The sequence below is a fragment of the Drosophila serrata genome, unplaced genomic scaffold (genome assembly GCF_035046125.1).
Source record: "Drosophila serrata isolate PLE 108 unplaced genomic scaffold, ASM3504612v1 contig_45, whole genome shotgun sequence".
Lineage (NCBI taxonomy): Eukaryota > Metazoa > Arthropoda > Insecta > Diptera > Drosophilidae > Drosophila > Drosophila serrata.
In genome coordinates, this window is record NW_028256943.1 from 29,197 (window position 1) to 51,127 (window position 21,931).

The 21,931-nt window shown below is 56.7% G+C and overlaps 1 protein-coding gene across 4 annotated transcripts; it reads right to left on the bottom strand.

The window, feature by feature from the left end:
- Window positions 1-1,531: 1,531 nt before the first annotated feature.
- On the bottom strand, window positions 1,532-4,920 carry LOC147644974 (uncharacterized). 4 transcript variants are annotated; one of them, XM_086835799.1, is made up of 3 exons: window positions 4,714-4,920; window positions 4,525-4,619; window positions 2,849-4,445 (listed from the first exon to the last, which is right to left on the bottom strand). In XM_086835799.1, exon 3 carries the CDS (start codon window positions 3,982-3,984, stop codon window positions 2,980-2,982), a length of 1,005 nt encoding a protein of 334 aa, XP_086691925.1. In that variant the 5' UTR covers window positions 3,985-4,445; window positions 4,525-4,619; window positions 4,714-4,920; the 3' UTR covers window positions 2,849-2,979. The 4 variants fall into 4 exon arrangements, with proteins under 4 accessions (XP_086691930.1, XP_086691925.1, XP_086691924.1 ...); XM_086835798.1 differs by having other exon boundaries at window positions 2,849-4,448; XM_086835804.1 differs by lacking the exon at window positions 4,714-4,920 and having other exon boundaries at window positions 1,532-4,448; window positions 4,525-4,695.
- Between the last annotated feature and the right edge of the window lie 17,011 nt (window positions 4,921-21,931).

A 21,931-nucleotide genomic window follows, 5' to 3' on the forward strand; every position in this document is an offset into this window, starting at 1 on the left:
CGGCCGTGGTACCAGCCGGTCCATGGATGGCTTCATAGATGCCCTTCAGACTGGTCGTCCTGCGTCCATGCTGCATCTGTATGGTGGCCATTATCGCTGAGTGGTGCGTGCTGCTTGTGGTTCCGGCTGCACCGCTGGTGGCTGCTGAAGACTGCTCTGGTTGCAGGCGGGAGCAGAATTCGGCCGTGGTACCAGCCGGTCCATGGATGGCTTCATAGATGGCCTTCAGACTGGTCGCCCTGCGTCCCTGCTGCATCTGTTTGGTGGCCATTATCGCTTGGCTGGCTGCTGTACGCCTCCAGCCACGTTGGTAAGAGTGGTGCGAGCTGCTTGTGGTTCCGGCTGCACCGCTGGTGGCTGCTGAAGACTGCTCTGGTTGCAGGCGGGAGCAGAATTCGGCCGTGGTACCAGCCGGTCCATGGATGGCTTCATAGATGCCCTTCAGACTGGTCGTCCTGCGTCCTTGCTGCATCTGTATGGTGGCCATTATCGCTTGGCTGGCTGCTGTACGCCTCCAGCCACGTTGGTGAGAGTGGTGCGAGCTGCTTGTGGCTCCGGCTGCACCGCTGGTGGCTGCTGTAGACTGCTCTGGTTGCAGGCGGAAGCAGAATTCGGCCGTGGTACCAGCCGGTCCATGGATGGCTTCGTAGATGCCCTTCAGACTGGTCGTTCTGCGTCCATGCTGCATCTGTATGGTGGCCATTATCGCTTGGCTGGCTGCTGTACGCCTCCAGCCACGTTGGTGAGAGTGGTGCGAGCTGCTTGTGGCTCCGGCTGCACCGCTGGTGGCTGCTGAAGCAGGCGGAAGCAGAATTCGGCCGTGGTACCAGCCGGTCCATGGATGGCTTCATAGATGGCCTTCAGACTGGTCGTCCTGCGTCCATGCAGCATCTGTTTGGTGGCCATTATCGCTTGGCTGGCTGCTTGTGGCTCCGGCTGCACCGCTGGTGGCTGCTGAAGACTGCTCTGGTTGCAGGCGGGAGCCGGTCCATGGATAGCTTCGTAGATGCCCTTCAGACTGGTCGTCCTGCGTCCATGCTGCATCTGTATGGTGGCCATTATCGCTTGGCTGGCTGCTGTACGCCTCCAGCCACGTTGGTGAGAGTGGTGCGAGCTGCTTGTGGCTCCGGCTGGACCGCTGGTGGCTGCAGTAGACTGCTCTGGTTGCAGGCGGGAGCAGAATTCGGCCGTGGTACCAGCCGGTCCGTGGATGGCTTCATAGATGGCCTTCAGACTGGTCGTCCTGCGTCCATGCAGCATCTGTTTGGTGGCTATAATCTCTTGGCTGGCTGCTTGTGGTTCCGGCTGCACCGCTGGTGGCTGCTGAAGACTGCTCTGGTTGCAGGCGGGAGCCGGTCCATGGATAGCTTCGTAGATGCCCTTCAGACTGGTCGTCCTGCGTCCATGCTGCATCTGTAGGGTGGCCATTATCGCTTGGCTGGCTGCTGTACGCCTCCAGCCACGTTGGTGAGAGTGGTGCGAGCTGCTTGTGGCTCCGGCTGGACCGCTGGTGGCTGCAGTAGACTGCTCTGGTTGCAGGCGGGAGCAGAATTCGGCCGTGGTACCAGCCGGTCCGTGGATGGCTTCATAGATGGCCTTCAGACTGGTCGTCCTGCGTCCATGCTGCATCTGTTTGGTGGCTATAATCGCTTGGCTGGCTGCTTGTGGTTCCGGCTGCACCGCTGGTGGCTGCTGAAGACTGCTCTGGTTGCAGGCGGGAGCAGAATTCGGCCGTGGTACCAGCCGGTCCGTGGATGGCTTCATAGATGCCCTTCAGACTGGTCGTTCTGCGTCCATGCTGCATCTGTATGGTGGCCATTATCGCTTGGCTGGCTGCTGTACGCCTCCAGCCACGTTGGTGAGAGTGGTGCGAGCTGCTTGTGGCTCCGGCTGCACCGCTGGTGGCTGCTGAAGACTGCTCTGGTTGCAGGCGGGAGCAGAATTCGGCCGTGGTACCAGCCGGTCCATGGATGGCTTCATAAATGGCCTTCAGACTGGTCGTCCTGCGTCCCTGCTGCATCTGTTTGGTGGCCATTATCGCTGAGTGGTGCGTGCTGCTTGTGGTTCCGGCTGCACCGCTGGTGGCTGCTGAAGACTGCTCTGGTTGCAGGCGGGAGCAGAATTCGGCCGTGGTACCAGCCGGCTCATGGATGGCTTCATAGATGCCCTTCAGACTGGTCGTCCTGCGTCCATGCTGCATCTGTATGGTGACCATTTTTGCTTGGCTGGCTGCTTGTGGCTCCGACTGCACCGCTGGTGGCTGCTGAAGACTGCTCTGGTTGCAGGCGGGAGCAGAATTCGGCCGTGGTACCAGCCGGTCCATGGATGGCTTCATAGATGGCCTTCAGACTGGTCATCCTGCGTCCCTGCTGCATCTGTTTGGTGGCCATTATCGCTTGGCTGGCTGCTGTACGCCTCCAGCCACGTTGGTGAGAGTGGTGCGAGCTGCTTGTGGCTCCGGCTGCATCGCTGGTGGCTGCTGAAGACTGCTCTGGTTGCAGGCGGGAGCAGAATTCGGCCGTGGTACCAGCCGGTCCATGGATGGCTTCATAGATGCCCTTCAGACTGGTCGTCCTGCGTCCATGCTGCATCTGTATGGTGGCCATTATCGCTTGGCTGGCTGCTGTACGCCTCCAGCCACGTTGGTGAGAGTGGTGCGAGCTGCTTGTGGCTCCGGTTGCATCGCTGGTGGCTGCTGTAGACTGCTCTGGTTGCAGGCGGGAGCAGAATTCGGTCGTGGTTCCAGCCGGTCCATGGATGGCTTTATAGATGGCCTTCAGACTGGTCGTCCTGCGTCCATGCTGCATCTGTATGGTGGCCATTATCGCTTGGCTGGCTGCTGTACGCCTCCAGGCACGTTGGTGAGAGTGGTGCGAGCTGCTTGTGGCTCCGGCTGCATCGCTAGTGGCTGCTGTAGACTGCTCTGGTTGCAGGCGGAAGCAGAATTCGGTCGTGGTACCAGCCGGTCCATGGATGGCTTCATAGATGGCCTTCAGACTGGTCGTCCTGCGTCCATGCAGCATCTGTTTGGTGGCTATTATCGCTTGGCTGGCTGCTTGTGGCTCCGGCTGCATCGCTAGTGGCTGCTGTAGACTGCTCTGGTTGCAGGCGGAAGCAGAATTCGGCCGTGGTACCAGCCGGTCCATGGATGGCTTCATAGATGCCCTTCAGACTGGTCGTCCTGCGTCCATGCTGCATCTGTATGGTAGCCATTATCGCTTGGCTGGCTGCTGTACGCCTCCAGCCCCGTTGGTGAGAGTGGTGCGAGCTGCTTGTGGCTCCGGCTGCACCGCTGGTGGCTGCTGTAGACCGCTCTGGTTGCAGGCGGAAGCAGAATTCGGCCGTGGTACCAGCCAGTCCATGGATGGCTTCGTAGATGCCCTTCAGACTGGTCGTTCTGCGTCCATGCTGCATCTGTTTGGTGGCCATTATCGCTGAGTGGTGCGAGCTGCTTGTGGCTCCGACTGCACCGCTGGTGGCTGCTGTAGACTGCTCCGGTTGCAGGCGGAAGCAGAATTCGGCCGTGGTACCAGCCGGTCCATGGATGGCTTCATAGATGCCCTTCAGACTGGTCGTCCTGCGTCCATGCTGCATCTGTATGGTAGCCATTATCGCTTGGCTGGCTGCTGTACGCCTCCAGCCCCGTTGGTGAGAGTGGTGCGAGCTGCTTGTGGCTCCGGCTGCACCGCTGGTGGCTGCTGTAGACCGCTCTGGTTGCAGGCGGAAGCAGAATTCGGTCATGGGACTAGCCGGTCCATGGATGGCTTCATAAATGGCCTTCAGACTGGACGTCCTGCGTCCATGCTGCATCTGTTTGGTGGCCACTATCGATTGGCGGGCTGCTGTACGCCTCCAGCCACTTTGGCGGGGTTGCGCGTCAAACCAACGGTTTCTGCCGCCGTCATGGAGAGTGAGCCGTGGCTGGTGTGGTGCGCTTGGGATTGGTGAGAGTGGTGCGAGCTGCTTGTGGCTCCGGCTGCACATCTAGTGGCTGCTTTAGACTACTTTGGTTGCAGGCGAAAGCAGAATTCGGTCGTGGTACCAGCCGCTTCATAGCTGGCCTTCAAACTGGTCGTTCTTGGGACTGAAAGCGGATGCTCCTCCACCAAGCTGCTGCAGGTTGTAGGTGACCGTAACATTGCCGCTGGCGGCGGCGTGTCCAGCACAGATTGTCCCTGTTTCTGTGATTGTCTGTGGGCTGGCTCACCACCGAATCGGCAGCTCCTGTCAGGGAAATGGTGGCCATTTCGCAGTTGAACTTGAATAGCTCACTGTCAGGCGCCGCAAACAGCGCTCGACCAGCTCATGGATTTGCGTCGCGACGGCCACGAGAAGGTGGCGTCCTCCATCACCTTAAAGTACTCAACGCCCAGGCTGTGGAACTCCGTGTCCATGGCCTCGTGCTGCAGCTCGACTCGCATGCACTACTAAAAGAAGACGTGCACCTTCTTGTCCAGTGTTGTCAGTGAATAAAGTGGATGAGGTATTAGACGCTGCAACCTGATTTTGTTTGGCGGTACTCACCACGTACTGCAAGATTGAGCTCGGGCAGCTCTTGGAACAAGTGCTCGATCATCTCCATGTAGTCCGCCAGGTTGAGCATGTTAGATGTGAAAATGCTGGGTCAAAAAAATAAAAACAGCGGCGATTTAAAAAACATTCTTGCGAAATGACTTTCACTAAATTAGCAGCAGTGTGCCTGCAAAGTTTTACCTTCAAAATGCCGAATATTCGGTATATACCGTAATAGAAGTTGGTCACACTTGATTTTATCACGATCTGAAAAATTATCGATAGTTTACAGCTGCCAGACTATTGAAGCTTTAAGGCATTTTCACATTTACATAAACTGGTCACACTTAACCAGCTCACGAACTATAAAGTTATCGATGGTTCAAGTTTTTGCGTTTTCTAGCACTGCTGTAATTAAAAAAAAAATTAAATTAAATGTTCCACTTAAATTAAAGTTTTAAATGCAATAGCGATAAATTTAAGTTAATATATGATAAACCCCATGCTAATATTTAATTGTTCGACTTTATCGTTTAATTCACTTATTGCCTGGCAAATACACGTTGCCCGTTCTGGGGATTGGGAATTGTAGCCCGCGAAACCAACGGCTCCTGCTACCGTCATGGAGAGGTACCAGAATTCGGCCGTGGTACCAGCCGATTCATGGATAGCTTCATAGCTGACCTTCAAACTGGTCGTCCTGCATTCATGCCGCATCTGTTTGGTGGCCACTATCGATTGGCTGGCTGCTGTACGCCTCCAGCCACGTTGGCGGGCTTGCGCGTCAAACCAACGGTTCCTGCCGACGTCATAGAGAGCGAGCCGTGGGTCAGGCTACCGGCCGAGAGATTCGTCGAGGCCGCAGCCGCAGCCGTCGCCGTAAAGAGCATGTTCACCGAATTCACACTCATGGATAAGGTTGACGAGACAATGAAGTTGCCGCCGAACGTGAAGGTGCCCACCTACAGCCAGAGACGTGGGCAGCGGAAGGGCCGTGTTAAGCTTCTTCTGATTCTCCTGGTGGTGACTGCTGTGCCCGCTGTGGCTGCTGTCGTGGTGTCCATGCTCGTGGCCGTAGCTATGTCACCAGCCGTGGCTGGTGTGGTGCGTTTGGGATTGGTGAGAGTGATGCGAGCTGCTTGTGACTCCGGCTGCACAGCTGGTGACTGCTGTAGACTACTCTGGTTGCAGGCGGAACCAGAAATCGGCCGTGGTACCAGCCGCTTCACAGCTGGCCTTCAGACTGGTCTTTCGTGGGATTGAAATCGGAGGCTCCTCCACTAAGCTGCTGCAGGTTGTAGGTGACCGTGGCATTGCCGCTGGCGGCGGCGTGTTCAGCACAGATTGTCCCTGTTTCTGTGATTGTCTGTGGGCTGGCTCACCACCGAATCGGCAGCTTCTGTCAGGGAAGTGGTGGCCAGTTCGCAGTTAAACTTGAATAGCTCACTGTCAGGCGCCGCAAACAGCGCTCGACCAGCTCATGGATTTGCGTCGCGATGGCCACTTTCTCGTCGGCGTACTCAACCACCTTGAAGTACTCACCGTCCAGGCTGGGGAATTCAGTGTCCATGGTCTCGTGCTGCAGCTCAACTCGCTTACACTACTAGAAGAAGAGGTGCGCCTTTTTGTCCAGTGCTGTCCGTGGATAGTGGATGAGGTATTAGACGCTGCAACCTGATTTTGTTTGGCGGGACTCACCACGTACTGCAAGATTGAGCTCGGGCAGCTCTTGGGACAAGTGCTCGATCATCTCCATGTAGTCCTCCAGGTTGAGCATGTTAGATATGAAAATCCTGGGTCAAAAAAATAAAAACAACGGCGATTTAAAAAAACATTCTTGCGAAATGACTTTCACTAAATTAGCAGCAGTGTGCCTGCAAAGTTTTACCTTCAAAATGCCGAATATTCGGTATATACCGTAATAGAAGTTGGTCACACTTGATTTTATCACGATCTGAAAAATTATCGATAGTTTACAGCTGCCAGACTATTGAAGCTTTAAGGCATTTTCACATTTACATAAACTGGTCACACTTAACCAGCTCACGAACTATAAAGTTATCGATGGTTCAAGTTTTTGCGTTTTCCAGCACTGCTGTAATTTAAAAAAAATTTAAATTAAATGTTCCACTTAAATTAAAGTTTTAAATGCAATAGCGATCAATTTAAGTTAATATATGATAAACCCCATGCTAATATTTAATTGTTCGACTTTATCGTTTAATTCACTTATTGCCTGGCAAATACACGTTGCCCGTTCTGGGGATTGGGAATTGTAGCCCGCGAAACCAACGGCTCCTGCTACCGTCATGGAGAGGTACCCGAATTCGGACGTGGTACCAGCCGATTCATGGATAGCTTCATAGATGGCCTTCAGAATAGTCGTCCGGCGTCCATGCTGCATCTGTTTGGTAGCCACTATCGATTGGCTGGCTGCTGTACGCCTCCAGCCACGTGGGCGGGGTTGCGCGTCAAACCAACGGTTCCTGCCGCCGTCATGGAGAGCGAGCCGTGGCTGGTGTGGTGCGTCTGGGATTGGTGAGAGTGGTGCGAGCTGCTTGTGGCTCCGGCTGCACCGCTAGTGGCTGCTAAAGACTACTCTGGTTCCAGGTGGAAGCAGAATTTGGTCATGGGACTAGCCGGTCCATGGATGGCTTCATAGATGGCCTTCAGAATGGTCGTCCTGCGTCCATGCTGCATCTGTTTGGTGGCCACTATCGAGTGGCTGGCTGCTGTACGCCTCCAGCCACGTTGGCGGGGTTGCGCGTCAAACCAACGGTTGCTGCCGCCGTCATGGAGAGCGAGCCGTGGCTGGTGTGGTGCGTCTGGGATTGGTGAGAGTGGTGCGAGCTGCTTGTGGCTCCGGCTGCACCGCTAGTGGCTGCTAAAGACTACTCTGGTTCCAGGTGGAAGCAGAATTTGGTCATGGGACTAGCCGGTCCATGGATGGCTTCATAGATGGCCTTCAGACTGGTCGTTCTGAGTCCATGCTGCATCTGTTTGGTGGCTATTATCGCTTGGCTGGCTGCTTGTGGTTCCGGCTGCACCGCTGGTGGCTGCTGAAGACTGCTCTGGTTGCAGGTGGGAGCAGAATTCGGCCGTGGTACCAGCCGGTCCATGGATGGCTTCATAGATGCCCTTCAGACTGGTCGTCCTGCGTCCATGCTGCATCTGTATGGTGGCCATTATCGCTGAGTGGTGCGAGCTGCTTGTGGCTCCGGCTGCACCGCTGGTGGCTGCTGAAGACTGCTCTGGTTGCAGGCGGGAGCAGAATTCGGCCGTGGTACCAGCCGGTCCATGGATGGCTTCATAGATGCCCTTCAGACTGGTCGTCCTGCGTCCATGCTGCATCTGTATGGTGGCCATTATCGCTGAGTGGTGCGTGCTGCTTGTGGTTCCGGCTGCACCGCTGGTGGCTGCTGAAGACTGCTCTGGTTGCAGGCGGGAGCAGAATTCGGCCGTGGTACCAGCCGGCTCATGGATGGCTTCATAGATGCCCTTCAGACTGGTCGTCCTGCGTCCATGCTGCATCTGTATGGTGACCATTTTTGCTTGGCTGGCTGCTTGTGGCTCCGACTGCACCGCTGGTGGCTGCTGAAGCCTGCTCTGGTTGCAGGCGGGAGCAGAATTCGGTCGTGGTACCCGCCGGTCCATGTATGGCTTCATAGATGGCCTTCAGACTGGTCATCCTGCGTCCCTGCTGCATCTGTTTGGTGGCCATTATCGCTAAGTGGTGCGTGCTGCTTGTGGTTCCGGCTGCACTGCTGGTGGCTGCTAAAGACTGCTCTGGTTGCAGGCGGGAGCAGAATTCGGCCGTGGTACCAGCCGGTCCATGGATGGCTTCATAGATGCCCTTCAGACTGGTCGTCCTGCGTCCATGCTACATCTGTATGGTGGCCATTATCGCTTGGCTGGCTGCTGTACGCCTCCAGCCACGTTGGTGAGAGTGGTGCGAGCTGCTTGTGGCTCCGGCTGCACCGCTGGTGGCTGCTGAAGACTGCTCTGGTTGCAGGCGGGAGCAGAATTCGACCGTGGTACCAGCCGGTCCATGGATGGCTTCATAGATGGCCTTCAGACTGGTCATCCTGCGTCCCTGCTGCATCTGTTTGGTGGCCATTATCGCTAAGTGGTGCGTGCTGCTTGTGGTTCCGGCTGCACTGCTGGTGGCTGCTAAAGACTGCTCTGGTTGCAGGCGGGAGCAGAATTCGGCCGTGGTACCAGCCGGTCCATGGATGGCTTCATAGATGCCCTTCAGACTGGTCGTCCTGCGTCCATGCTACATCTGTATGGTGGCCATTATCGCTTGGCTGGCTGCTGTACGCCTCCAGCCACGTTGGTGAGAGTGGTGCGAGCTGCTTGTGGCTCCGGCTGCACCGCTGGTGGCTGCTGAAGACTGCTGTGGTTGCAGGCGGGAGCAGAATTCGACCGTGGTACCAGCCGGTCCGTGGATGGCTTCATAGATGGCTTCAGACTGGTCATCCTGCGTCCATGCTGCATCTGTATGGTGGCCATTATCGCTTGGCTGGCTGCTGTACGCCTCCAGCCACGTTGGTGAGAGTGGTGCGAGCTGCTTGTGGCTCCGGCTGCACCGCTGGTGGCTGCTGAAGACTGCTCTGGTTGCAGGCGGGAGCAGAATTCGGCCGTGGTACCAGCCGGTCCATGGATAGCTTCGTAGATGCCCTTCAGACTGGTCGTCCTGCGTCCATGCAGCATCTGTTTGGTGGCCATTATCGCTTGGCTGGCTGCTTGTGGCTCCGGCTGCACCGCTGGTGGCTGCTGTATACTGCTCCGGTTGCAGGCGGAAGCAGAATTCGGCCGTGGTACCAGCCGGTCCATGGATAGCTTCGTAGATGCCCTTCAGACTGGTCGTCCTGCGTCCATGCTGCATCTGTATGGTGGCCATTATCGCTTGGCTGGCTGCTGTACGCCTCCAGCCACGTTGGTGAGAGTGGTGCGAGCTGCTTGTGGCTCCGGCTGCACCGCTGGTGGCTGCTGTATACTGCTCTGGTTGCAGGCGGAAGCAGAATTCGGTCGTGGTACCAGCCGGTCCATGGATGGCTTCATAGATGGCCTGCAGACTGGTCGTCCTGCGTCCATGCTGCATCTGTATGGTGGCCATTATCGCTTGGCTGGCTGCTTGTGGTTCCGGCTGCACCGCTGGTGGCTGCTGAAGACTGCTCTGGTTGCAGGCGGGAGCAGAATTCGGTCGTGGTTCCAGCCGGTCCATGGATGGCTTTATAGATGGCCTTCAGACTGGTCGTCCTGCGTCCATGCTGCATCTGTATGGTGGCCATTATCGCTTGGCTGGCTGCTGTACGCCTCCAGCCACGTTGGTGAGAGTGGTGCGAGCTGCTTGTGGCTCCGGCTGCACCGCTGGTGGCTGCTGAAGACTGCTCTGGTTGCAGGCGGGAGCAGAATTCGGCCGTGGTACCAGCCGGTCCATGGATAGCTTCGTAGATGCCCTTCAGACTGGTCGTTCTGAGTCCATGCTGCATCTGTTTGGTGGCCATTATCGCTTGGCTGGCTGCTGTACGCCTCCAGCCACGTTGGTGAGAGTGGTGCGAGCTGCTTGTGGCTCCGGCTGCACCGCTGGTGGCTGCTGTATACTGCTCTGGTTGCAGGCGGAAGCAGAATTCGGTCGTGGTACCAGCCGGTCCATGGATGGCTTCATAGATGGCCTGCAGACTGGTCGTCCTGCGTCCATGCTGCATCTGTATGGTGGCCATTATCGCTTGGCTGGCTGCTTGTGGTTCCGGCTGCACCGCTGGTGGCTGCTGAAGACTGCTCTGGTTGCAGGCGGGAGCAGAATTCGGTCGTGATTCCAGCCGGTCCATGGATGGCTTTATAGATGGCCTTCAGACTGGTCGTCCTGCGTCCATGCTGCATCTGTATGGTGGCCATTATCGCTTGGCTGGCTGCTGTACGCCTCCAGCCACGTTGGTGAGAGTGGTGCGAGCTGCTTGTGGCTCCGGCTGCACCGCTGGTGGCTGCTGAAGACTGCTCTGGTTGCAGGCGGGAGCAGAATTCGGCCGTGGTACCAGCCGGTCCATGGATAGCTTCGTAGATGCCCTTCAGACTGGTCGTTCTGAGTCCATGCTGCATCTGTTTGGTGGCCATTATCGCTTGGCTGGCTGCTGTACGCCTCCAGCCACGTTGGTGAGAGTGGTGCGAGCTGCTTGTGGCTCCGGCTGCATCGCTGGTGGCTGCTGAAGACTGCTCTGGTTGCAGGCGGGAGCAGAATTCGGCCGTGGTACCAGCCGGTCCATGGATAGCTTCGTAGATGCCCTTCAGACTGGTCGTCCTGCGTCCATGCTGCATCTGTATGGTGGCCATTATCGCTTGGCTGGCTGCTTGTGGTTCCGGCTGCACCGCTGGTGGCTGCTGAAGACTGCTCTGGTTGCAGGCGGGAGCAGAATTCGGTCGTGGTTCCAGCCGGTCCATGGATGGCTTTATAGATGGCCTTCAGACTGGTCGTCCTGCGTCCATGCTGCATCTGTATGGTGGCCATTATCGCTTGGCTGGCTGCTGTACGCCTCCAGCCACGTTGGTGAGAGTGGTGCGAGCTGCTTGTGGCTCCGGCTGCACCGCTGGTGGCTGCTGAAGACTGCTCTGGTTGCAGGCGGGAGCAGAATTCGGCCGTGGTACCAGCCGGTCCATGGATAGCTTCGTAGATGCCCTTCAGACTGGTCGTTCTGAGTCCATGCTGCATCTGTTTGGTGGCCATTATCGCTTGGCTGGCTGCTTGTGGCTCCGGCTGCACCGCTGGTGGCTGCTGTAGACTGCTCCGGTTGCAGGCGGAAGCAGAATTCGGCCGTGGTACCAGCCGGTCCATGGATAGCTTCGTAGATGCCCTTCAGACTGGTCGTCCTGCGTCCATGCTGCATCTGTATGGTGGCCATTATCGCTTGGCTGGCTGCTGTACGCCTCCAGGCACGTTGGTGAGAGTGGTGCGAGCTGCTTGTGGCTCCGGCTGCACCGCTGGTGGCTGCTGTAGACTGCTCTGGTTGCAGGCGGGAGCAGAATTCGGTCGTGGTTCCAGCCGGTCCATGGATGGCTTTATAGATGGCCTTCAGACTGGTCGTCCTGCGTCCATGCTGCATCTGTATGGTGGCCATTATCGCTTGGCTGGCTGCTGTACGCCTCCAGGCACGTTGGTGAGAGTGGTGCGAGCTGCGTGTGGCTCCGGCTGCATCGCTAGTGGCTGCTGTAGACTGCTCTGGTTGCAGGCGGAAGCAGAATTCGGTCGTGGTACCAGCCGGTCCATGGATGGCTTCATAGATGGCCTTCAGACTGGTCGTCCTGCGTCCATGCAGCATCTGTTTGGTGGCTATTATCGCTTGGCTGGCTGCTTGTGGCTCCGGCTGCATCGCTGGTGGCTGCTGTAGACTGCTCTGGTTGCAGGCGGAAGCAGAATTCGGTCGTGGTACCAGCCGGTCCATGGATGGCTTCGTAGATGCCCTTCAGACTGATCGTTCTGAGTCCATGCTGCATCTGTTTGGTGGCTATTATCGCTTGGCTGGCTGCTTGTGGTTCCGGCTGCACCGCTGGTGGCTGCTGAAGACTGCTCTGGTTGCAGGCGGGAGCAGAATTCGGCCGTGGTACCAGCCGGTCCATGGATGGCTTCATAGATGCCCTTCAGACTGGTCGTTCTGCGTCCATGCTGCATCTCTATGGTGGCCATTATCGCTTGGCTGGCTGCTGTACGCCTCCAGTCACGTTGGTGAGAGTGGTGCGAGCTGCTTGTGGCTCCGGCTGCACCGCTGGTGGCTGCTGAAGACTGCTGTGGTTGCAGGCGGGAGCAGAATTCGGCCGTGGTACCAGCCGGTCCATGGATGGCTTCATAAGTGGCCTTCAGACTGGTCGTCCTGCGTCCCTGCTGCATCTGTTTGGTGGCCATTATCGCTGAGTGGTGCGTGCTGCTTGTGGTTCCGGCTGCACCGCTGGTGGCTGCTGAAGACTGCTCTGGTTGCAGGCGGGAGCAGAATTCGGCCGTGGTACCAGCCGGCTCATGGATGGCTTCATAGATGCCCTTCAGACTGGTCGTCCTGCGTCCATGCTGCATCTGTATGGTGACCATTTTTGCTTGGCTGGCTGCTTGTGGCTCCGACTGCACCGCTGGTGGCTGCTGAAGACTGCTCTGGTTGCAGGCGGGAGCAGAATTCGGCCGTGGTACCAGCCGGTCCATGGATGGCTTCATAGATGGCCTTCAGACTGGTCATCCTGCGTCCCTGCTGCATCTGTTTGGTGGCCATTATCGCTAAGTGGTGCGTGCTGCTTGTGGTTCCGGCTGCACTGCTGGTGGCTGCTGAAGACTACTCTGGTTGCAGGCGGGAGCAGAATTCGGCCGTGGTACCAGCCGGTCCATGGATGGCTTCATAGATGCCCTTCAGACTGGTCGTCCTGCGTCCATGCTGCATCTGTATGGTGGCCATTATCGCTTGGCTGGCTGCTGTACGCCTCCAGCCACGTTGGTGAGAGTGGTGCGAGCTGCTTGTGGCTCCGGCTGCACCGCTGGTGGCTGCTGAAGACTGCTCTGGTTGCAGGCGGGAGCAGAATTCGACCGTGGCACCAGCCGGTCCATGGATGGCTTCATAGATGGCCTTCAGACTGGCCGTCCTGCGTCCATGCTGCATCTGTATGGTGGCCATTATCGCTTGGCTGGCTGCTGTACGCCTCCAGCCACGTTGGTGAGAGTGGTGCGAGCTGCTTGTGGCTCCGGCTGCATCGCTGGTGGCTGCTGTAGACTGCTCTGGTTGCAGGCGGGAGCAGAATTCGGTCGTGGTTCCAGCCGGTCCATGGATGGCTTTATAGATGGCCTTCAGACTGGTCGTTCTGCGTCCATGCTGCATCTCTATGGTGGCCATTATCGCTTGGCTGGCTGCTGTACGCCTCCAGGCACGTTGGTGAGAGTGGTGCGAGCTGCGTGTGGCTCCGGCTGCATCGCTAGTGGCTGCTGTAGACTGCTCTGGTTGCAGGCGGAAGCAGAATTCGGTCGTGGTACCAGCCGGTCCATGGATGGCTTCATAGATGGCCTTCAGACTGGTCGTCCTGCGTCCATGCAGCATCTGTTTGGTGGCTATTATCGCTTGGCTGGCTGCTTGTGGCTCCGGCTGCATCGCTGGTGGCTGCTGTAGACTGCTCTGGTTGCAGGCGGAAGCAGAATTCGGCCGTGGTACCAGCCGGTCCATGGATGGCTTCGTAGATGCCCTTCAGACTGGTCGTTCTGCGTCCATGCTGCATCTGTTTGGTGGCCATTATCGCTGAGTGGTGCGAGCTGCTTGTGGCTCCGGCTGCACCGCTGGTGGCTGCTGTAGACTGCTCTGGTTGCAGGCGGAAGCAGAATTCGGTCGTGGTACCAGTCGGTCCATGGATGGCTTCATAGATGGCCTTCAGACTGGTCGTCCTGCGTCCATGCTGCATCTGTATGGTGGCCATTATCGCTTGGCTGGCTGCTGTACGCCTCCAGCCACGTTGGTGAGAGTGGTGCGAGCTGCTTGTGGCTCCGGCTGCATCGCTGGTGGCTGCTGTTGACTGCTCTGGTTGCAGGCGGAAGCAGAATTCGGCCGTGGGACCAGCCGGTCCATGGATGGCTTCATAGATGGCCTTCAGACTGGTCGTCCTGCGTCCATGCTGCATCTGTAAGGTGGCCATTATCGCTTAGCTGGCTGCTGTACGCCTCCAGCCCCGTTGGTGAGAGTGGTGCGAGCTGCTTGTGGCTCCGGCTGCACCGCTGGTGGCTGCTGTATACTGCTCTGGTTGCAGGCGGAAGCAGAATTTGGCCGTGGTACCAGTCGGTCGATGGATGGCTTCATAGATGCCCTTCAGGCTGGACGTCCTGCGTCCACGCTACATCTGTTTGGTGGCCATTATCGCTTGGCTGGCTGCTTGTGGCTCCGACTGCACCGCTGGTGGCTGCTGTAGACTGCTCTGGTTGCAGGCAGAAGCAGAATTCGGCCGTGGTACCAGTCGGTCCATGGATGGCTTCATAGATGCCCTTCAGACTGGTCGTCCTGCGTCCATGCTGCATCAGTATGGTGGCCATTATCGCTTGGCTGGCTGCTGTACGCCTCCAGGCACGTTGGTGAGAGTGGTGCGAGCTGCTTGTGGCTCCGGCTGCACCGCCGGTGGCTGCTGTAGACTGCTCTGGTTGCAGGCGGAAGCAGAATTCGGCCGTGGTACCAGCCGGTCCATGGATGGCTTCATAGATGGCCTTCGGACTGGTTGTCCTGCGTCCATGCTGCATCTGTATGGTGGCCATTATCGCTTGGCTGGCTGCTGTACGCCTCCAGCCACGTTGGTGAGAGTGGTGCGAGCTGCTTGTGGCTCCGGCTGCACCGCTAGTGGCTGCTAAAGACTACTCTGGTTGCAGGCGGAAGCAGAATTCGGTCGTGGTACCAGCCGGTCCATGGATGGCTTGATAGATGGCCTTCAGAATGATCGTCCTGCGTCCATGCTGCATCTGTTTGGTGGCCATTATCGCATGGCTGGCTGCTGTACGCCTCCAGTCACGTTGGTGAGAGTGGTGCGAGCTGCTTGTGGCTCCGGCTGCACCGCTGGTGGCTGCTGTAGACCGCTCTGGTTGCAGGCGGAAGCAGAATTCGGTCATGGGACTAGCCGGTCCATGGATGGCTTCATAAATGGCCTTCAGACTGGACGTCCTGCGTCCATGCTGCATCTGTTTGGTGGCCACTATCGATTGGCTGGCTGCTTGTGGCTCCGACTGCACCGCTGGTGGCTGCTGTAGACTGCTCTGGTTGCAGGCGGAAGCAGAATTCGGTCGTGGTTCCAGCCGGTCCATGGATGGCTTTATAGATGGCCTTCAGACTGGTCGTCCTGCGTCCATGCTGCATCTGTATGGTGGCCATTATCGCTTGGCTGGCTGCTGTACGCCTCCAGGCACGTTGGTGAGAGTGGTGCGAGCTGCGTGTGGCTCCGGCTGCATCGCTAGTGGCTGCTGTAGACTGCTCTGGTTGCAGGCGGAAGCAGAATTCGGTCGTGGTACCAGCCGGTCCATGGATGGCTTCATAGATGGCCTTCAGACTGGTCGTCCTGCGTCCATGCAGCATCTGTTTGGTGGCTATTATCGCTTGGCTGGCTGCTTGTGGCTCCGGCTGCATCGCTGGTGGCTGCTGTAGACTGCTCTGGTTGCAGGCGGAAGCAGAATTCGGTCGTGGTACCAGCCGGTCCATGGATGGCTTCGTAGATGCCCTTCAGACTGATCGTTCTGAGTCCATGCTGCATCTGTTTGGTGGCTATTATCGCTTGGCTGGCTGCTTGTGGTTCCGGCTGCACCGCTGGTGGCTGCTGAAGACTGCTCTGGTTGCAGGCGGGAGCAGAATTCGGCCGTGGTACCATCCGGTCCATGGATGGCTTCATAGATGCCCTTCAGACTGGTCGTCCTGCGTCCATGCTGCATCTGTTTGGTGGCCATAATCGCTGAGTGGTGCGTGCTGCTTGTGGCTCCGGCTGCACTGCTGGTGGCTGCAGTAGACTGCTCTGGTTGCAGGCGGGAGCAGAATTCGGCCGTGGTACCAGCCGGTCCATGGATGGCTTCATAGATGGCCTTCAGACTGGTCGTCCTGCGTCCATGCAGCATCTGTTTGGTAACCATTATCGCTTGGCTGGCTGCTTGTGGCTCCGGCTGCACCGCTGGTGGCTGCTGTATACTGCTCCGGTTGCAGGCGGAAGCAGAATTCGGCCGTGGTACCAGCCGGTCCATGGATGGCTTAGTAGATGCCCTTCAGACTGGTCGTTCTGAGTCCATGCTGCATCTGTTTGGTGGCTATTATCGCTTGGCTGGCTGCTTGTGGTTCCGGCTGCACCGCTGGTGGCTGCTGAAGACTGCTCTGGTTGCAGGCGGGAGCAGAATTCGGCCGTGGTACCAGCCGGTCCATGGATGGCTTCATAGATGCCCTTCAGACTGGTCGTTCTGCGTCCATGCTGCATCTCTATGGTGGCCATTATCGCTTGGCTGGCTGCTGTACGCCTCCAGCCACGTTAGTGAGAGTGGTGCGAGCTGCTTGTGGCTCCGGCTGCACCGCTGGTGGCTGCTGAAGACTGCTGTGGTTGCAGGCGGGAGCAGAATTCGGCCGTGGTACCAGCCGGTCCATGGATGGCTTCATAAGTGGCCTTCAGACTGGTCGTCCTGCGTCCCTGCTGCATCTGTTTGGTGGCCATTATCGCTGAGTGGTGCGTGCTGCTTGTGGTTCCGGCTGCACCGCTGGTGGCTGCTGAAGACTGCTCTGGTTGCAGGCGGGAGCAGAATTCGGCCGTGGTACCAGCCGGCTCATGGATGGCTTCATAGATGCCCTTCAGACTGGTCGTCCTGCGTCCATGCTGCATCTGTATGGTGACCATTTTTGCTTGGCTGGCTGCTTGTGGCTCCGACTGCACCGCTGGTGGCTGCTGAAGACTGCTCTGGTTGCAGGCGGGAGCAGAATTCGGCCGTGGTACCAGCCGGTCCATGGATGGCTTCATAGATGGCCTTCAGACTGGTCATCCTGCGTCCCTGCTGCATCTGTTTGGTGGCCATTATCGCTAAGTGGTGCGTGCTGCTTGTGGCTCCGGCTGCATCGCTGGTGGCTGCTGTAGACTGCTCTGGTTGCAGGCGGAAGCAGAATTCGGCCGTGGTACCAGCCGGTCCATGGATGGCTTCGTAGATGCCCTTCAGACTGGTCGTTCTGCGTCCATGCTGCATCTGTTTGGTGGCCATTATCGCTGAGTGGTGCGAGCTGCTTGTGGCTCCGGCTGCACCGCTGGTGGCTGCTGTAGACTGCTCTGGTTGCAGGCGGAAGCAGAATTCGGTCGTGGTACCAGTCGGTCCATGGATGGCTTCATAGATGGCCTTCAGACTGGTCGTCCTGCGTCCATGCTGCATCTGTATGGTGGCCATTATCGCTTGGCTGGCTGCTGTACGCCTCCAGCCACGTTGGTGAGAGTGGTGCGAGCTGCTTGTGGCTCCGGCTGCAGCGCTGGTGGCTGCTGTTGACTGCTCTGGTTGCAGGCGGAAGCAGAATTCGGCCGTGGGACCAGCCGGTCCCTGGATGGCTTCATAGATGGCCTTCAGACTGGTCGTCCTGCGTCCATGCTGCATCTGTAAGGTGGCCATTATCGCTTAGCTGGCTGCTGTACGCCTCCAGCCCCGTTGGTGAGAGTGGTGCGAGCTGCTTGTGGCTCCGGCTGCACCGCTGGTGGCTGCTGTATACTGCTCTGGTTGCAGGCGGAAGCAGAATTTGGCCGTGGTACCAGTCGGTCGATGGATGGCTTCATAGATGCCCTTCAGGCTGGACGTCCTGCGTCCACGCTACATCTGTTTGGTGGCCATTATCGCTTGGCTGGCTGCTTGTGGCTCCGACTGCACCGCTGGTGGCTGCTGTAGACTGCTCTGGTTGCAGGCGGAAGCAGAATTCGGTCGTGGTACCAGCCGGTCCATGGATGGCTTGATAGATGGCCTTCAGAATGATCGTCCTGCGTCCATGCTGCATCTGTTTGGTGGCCATTATCGCTTGGCTGGCTGCTGTACGCCTCCAGTCACGTTGGTGAGAGTGGTGCGAGCTGCTTGTGGCTCCGGCTGCACCGCTGGTGGCTGCTGTAGACCGCTCTGGTTGCAGGCGGAAGCAGAATTCGGTCATGGGACTAGCCGGTCCATGGATGGCTTCATAAATGGCCTTCAGACTGGACGTCCTGCGTCCATGCTGCATCTGTTTGGTGGCCACTATCGATTGGCTGGCTGCTTGTGGCTCCGACTGCACCGCTGGTGGCTGCTGTAGACTGCTCTGGTTGCAGGCGGAAGCAGAATTCGGCCGTGGTACCAGTCGGTCCATGGATGGCTTCATAGATGCCCTTCAGACTGGTCGTCCTGCGTCCATGCTGCATCAGTATGGTGGCCATTATCGCTTGGCTGGCTGCTGTACGCCTCCAGGCACGTTGGTGAGAGTGGTGCGAGCTGCTTGTGGCTCTGGCTGCACCGCCGGTGGCTGCTGTAGACTGCTCTGGTTGCAGGCGGAAGCAGAATTCGGCCGTGGTACCAGCCGGTCCATGGATGGCTTCATAGATGGCCTTCGGACTGGTTGTCCTGCGTCCATGCTGCATCTGTATGGTGGCCATTATCGCTTGGCTGGCTGCTGTACGCCTCCAGTCACGTTGATGAGAGTGGTGCGAGCTGCTTGTGGCTCCGGCTGCACCGCTAGTGGCTGCTAAAGACTACTCTGGTTGCAGGCGGAAGCAGAATTCGGTCGTGGTACCAGCCGGTCCATGGATGGCTTCATAGATGGCCTTCAGAATGATCGTCCTGCGTCCATGCTGCATCTGTTTGGTGGCCATTATCGCTTGGCTGGCTGCTGTACGCCTCCAGTCACGTTGGTGAGAGTGGTGCGAGCTGCTTGTGGCTCCGGCTGCACCGCTGGTGGCTGCTGTAGACCGCTCTGGTTGCAGGCGGAAGCAGAATTCGGTCATGGGACTAGCCGGTCCATGGATGGCTTCATAAATGGCCTTCAGACTGGACGTCCTGCGTCCATGCTGCATCTGTTTGGTGGCCACTATCGATTGGCGGGCTGCTGTACGCCTCCAGCCACTTTGGCGGGGTTGCGCGTCAAACCAACGGTTTCTGCCGCCGTCATGGAGTGAGCCGTGGCTGGTGTGGTGCGCTTGGGATTGGTGAGAGTGGTGCGAGCTGCTTGTGGCTCCGGCTGCACATCTAGTGGCTGCTTTAGACTACTTTGGTTGCAGGCGAAAGCAGAATTCGGTCGTGGTACCAGCCGCTTCATAGCTGGCCTTCAAACTGGTCGTTCTTGGGACTGAAAGCGGAGGCTCCTCCACCAAGCTGCTGCAGGTTGTAGGTGACCGTAACATTGCCGCTGGCGGCGGCGTGTCCAGCACAGATTGTCCCTGTTTCTGTGATTGTCTGTGGTCTGGCTCACCACCGAATCGGCAGCTCCTGTCAGGGAAATGGTGGCCAGTTCGCAGTTGAACTTGAATAGCTCACTGTCAGGCGCCGCAAACAGCGCTCGACCAGCTCATGGATTTGCGTCGCGACGGCCACGAGAAGGTGGCGTCCTCCATCACCTTAAAGTACTCAACGCCCAGGCTGTGGAACTCCGTGTCCATGGCCTCGTGCTGCAGCTCGACTCGCATGCACTACTAAAAGAAGACGTGCACCTTCTTGTCCAGTGTTGTCAGTGAATAAAGTGGATGAGGTATTAGACGCTGCAACCTGATTTTGTTTGGCGGTACTCACCACGTACTGCAAGATTGAGCTCGGGCAGCTCTTGGAACAAGTGCTCGATCATCTCCATGTAGTCCGCCAGGTTGAGCATGTTAGATGTGAAAATGCTGGGTCAAAAAAATAAAAACAGCGGCGATTTAAAAAACATTCTTGCGAAATGACTTTCACTAAATTAGCAGCAGTGTGCCTGCAAAGTTTTACCTTCAAAATGCCGAATATTCGGTATATACCGTAATAGAAGTTGGTTACACTTGATTTTATCACGACCTGAAAAATTATCGATAGTTTACAGCTGCCAAACTGTTGAAGCTTTAAGGCTTTTCACATTTACATAAACTGGTCACACTTAACCAGCTCACGAACTATAAAGTTATCGATTGTTCAAGTTTTTGCGTTTTCTAGCACTGCTGTAATTAAAAAAAAAATTAAATTAAATGTTCCACTTAAATTAAAGTTTTAAATGCAATAGCGATCAATTTAAGTTAATATATGATAAACCCCATGCTAATATTTAATTGTTCGACTTTATCGTTTAATTCACTTATTGCCTGGCAAATACACGTTGCCCGTTCTGGGGATTGGGAATTGTAGCCCACGAAACCAACGGCTCCTGCTACCGTCATGGAGAGGTACCAGAATTCGGCCGTGGTACCAGCCGATTCATGGATAGCTTCATAGCTGACCTTCAAACTGGTCGTCCTGCATTCATGCCGCATCTGTTTGGTGGCCACTATCGATTGGCTGGCTGCTGTACGCCTCCAGCCACGTTGGCGGGCTTGCGCGTCAAACCAACGGTTCCTGCCGACGTCATAGAGAGCGAGCCGTGGGTCAGGCTACCGGCCGAGAGATTCGTCGAGGCCGCAGCCGCAGCCGTCGCCGTAAAGAGCATGTTCACCGAATTCACACTCATGGATAAGGTTGACGAGACAATGAAGTTGCCGCCGAACGTGAAGGTGCCCACCTACAGCCAGAGACGTGGGCAGCGGAAGGGCCGTGTTAAGCTTCTTCTGATTCTCCTGGTGGTGACTGCTGTGCCCGCTGTGGCTGCTGTCGTGGTGTCCATGCTCGTGGCCGTAGCTATGTCACCAGCCGTGGCTGGTGTGGTGCGTTTGGGATTGGTGAGAGTGATGCGAGCTGCTTGTGACTCCGGCTGCACAGCTGGTGACTGCTGTAGACTACTCTGGTTGCAGGCGGAACCAGAAATCGGCCGTGGTACCAGCCGCTTCACAGCTGGCCTTCAGACTGGTCTTTCGTGGGATTGAAATCGGAGGCTCCTCCACTAAGCTGCTGCAGGTTGTAGGTGACCGTGGCATTGCCGCTGGCGGCGGCGTGTTCAGCACAGATTGTCCCTGTTTCTGTGATTGTCTGTGGGCTGGCTCACCACCGAATCGGCAGCTTCTGTCAGGGAAGTGGTGGCCAGTTCGCAGTTAAACTTGAATAGCTCACTGTCAGGCGCCGCAAACAGCGCTCGACCAGCTCATGGATTTGCGTCGCGATGGCCACTTTCTCGTCGGCGTACTCAACCACCTTGAAGTACTCACCGTCCAGGCTGGGGAATTCAGTGTCCATGGTCTCGTGCTGCAGCTCAACTCGCTTACACTACTAGAAGAAGAGGTGCGCCTTTTTGTCCAGTGCTGTCCGTGGATAGTGGATGAGGTATTAGACGCTGCAACCTGATTTTGTTTGGCGGGACTCACCACGTACTGCAAGATTGAGCTCGAGCAGCTCTTGGGACAAGTGCTCGATCATCTCCATGTAGTCCTCCAGGTTGAGCATGTTAGATATGAAAATCCTGGGTCAAAAAAATAAAAACAACGGCGATTTAAAAAACATTCTTGCGAAATGACTTTCACTAAATTAGCAGCAGTGTGCCTGCAAAGTTTTACCTTCAAAATGCCGAATATTCGGTATATACCGTAATAGAAGTTGGTCACACTTGATTTTATCACGATCTGAAAAATTATCGATAGTTTACAGCTGCCAGACTGTTGAAGCTTTAAGGCATTTTCACATTTACATAAACTGGTCACACTTAACCAGCTCACGAACTATAAAGTTATCGATGGTTCAAGTTTTTGCGTTTTCCAGCACTGCTGTAATTTAAAAAAAATTTAAATTAAATGTTCCACTTAAATTAAAGTTTTAAATGCAATAGCGATCAATTTAAGTTAATATATGATAAACCCCATGCTAATA

Coding starts and splice junctions, on each gene's coding strand:
- LOC147644974 (XM_086835799.1), bottom strand. CDS start 3,984: ATGTGCAGCCGGAGCCACAAGCAGCTCGCACCACTCTCACCAATCCCA.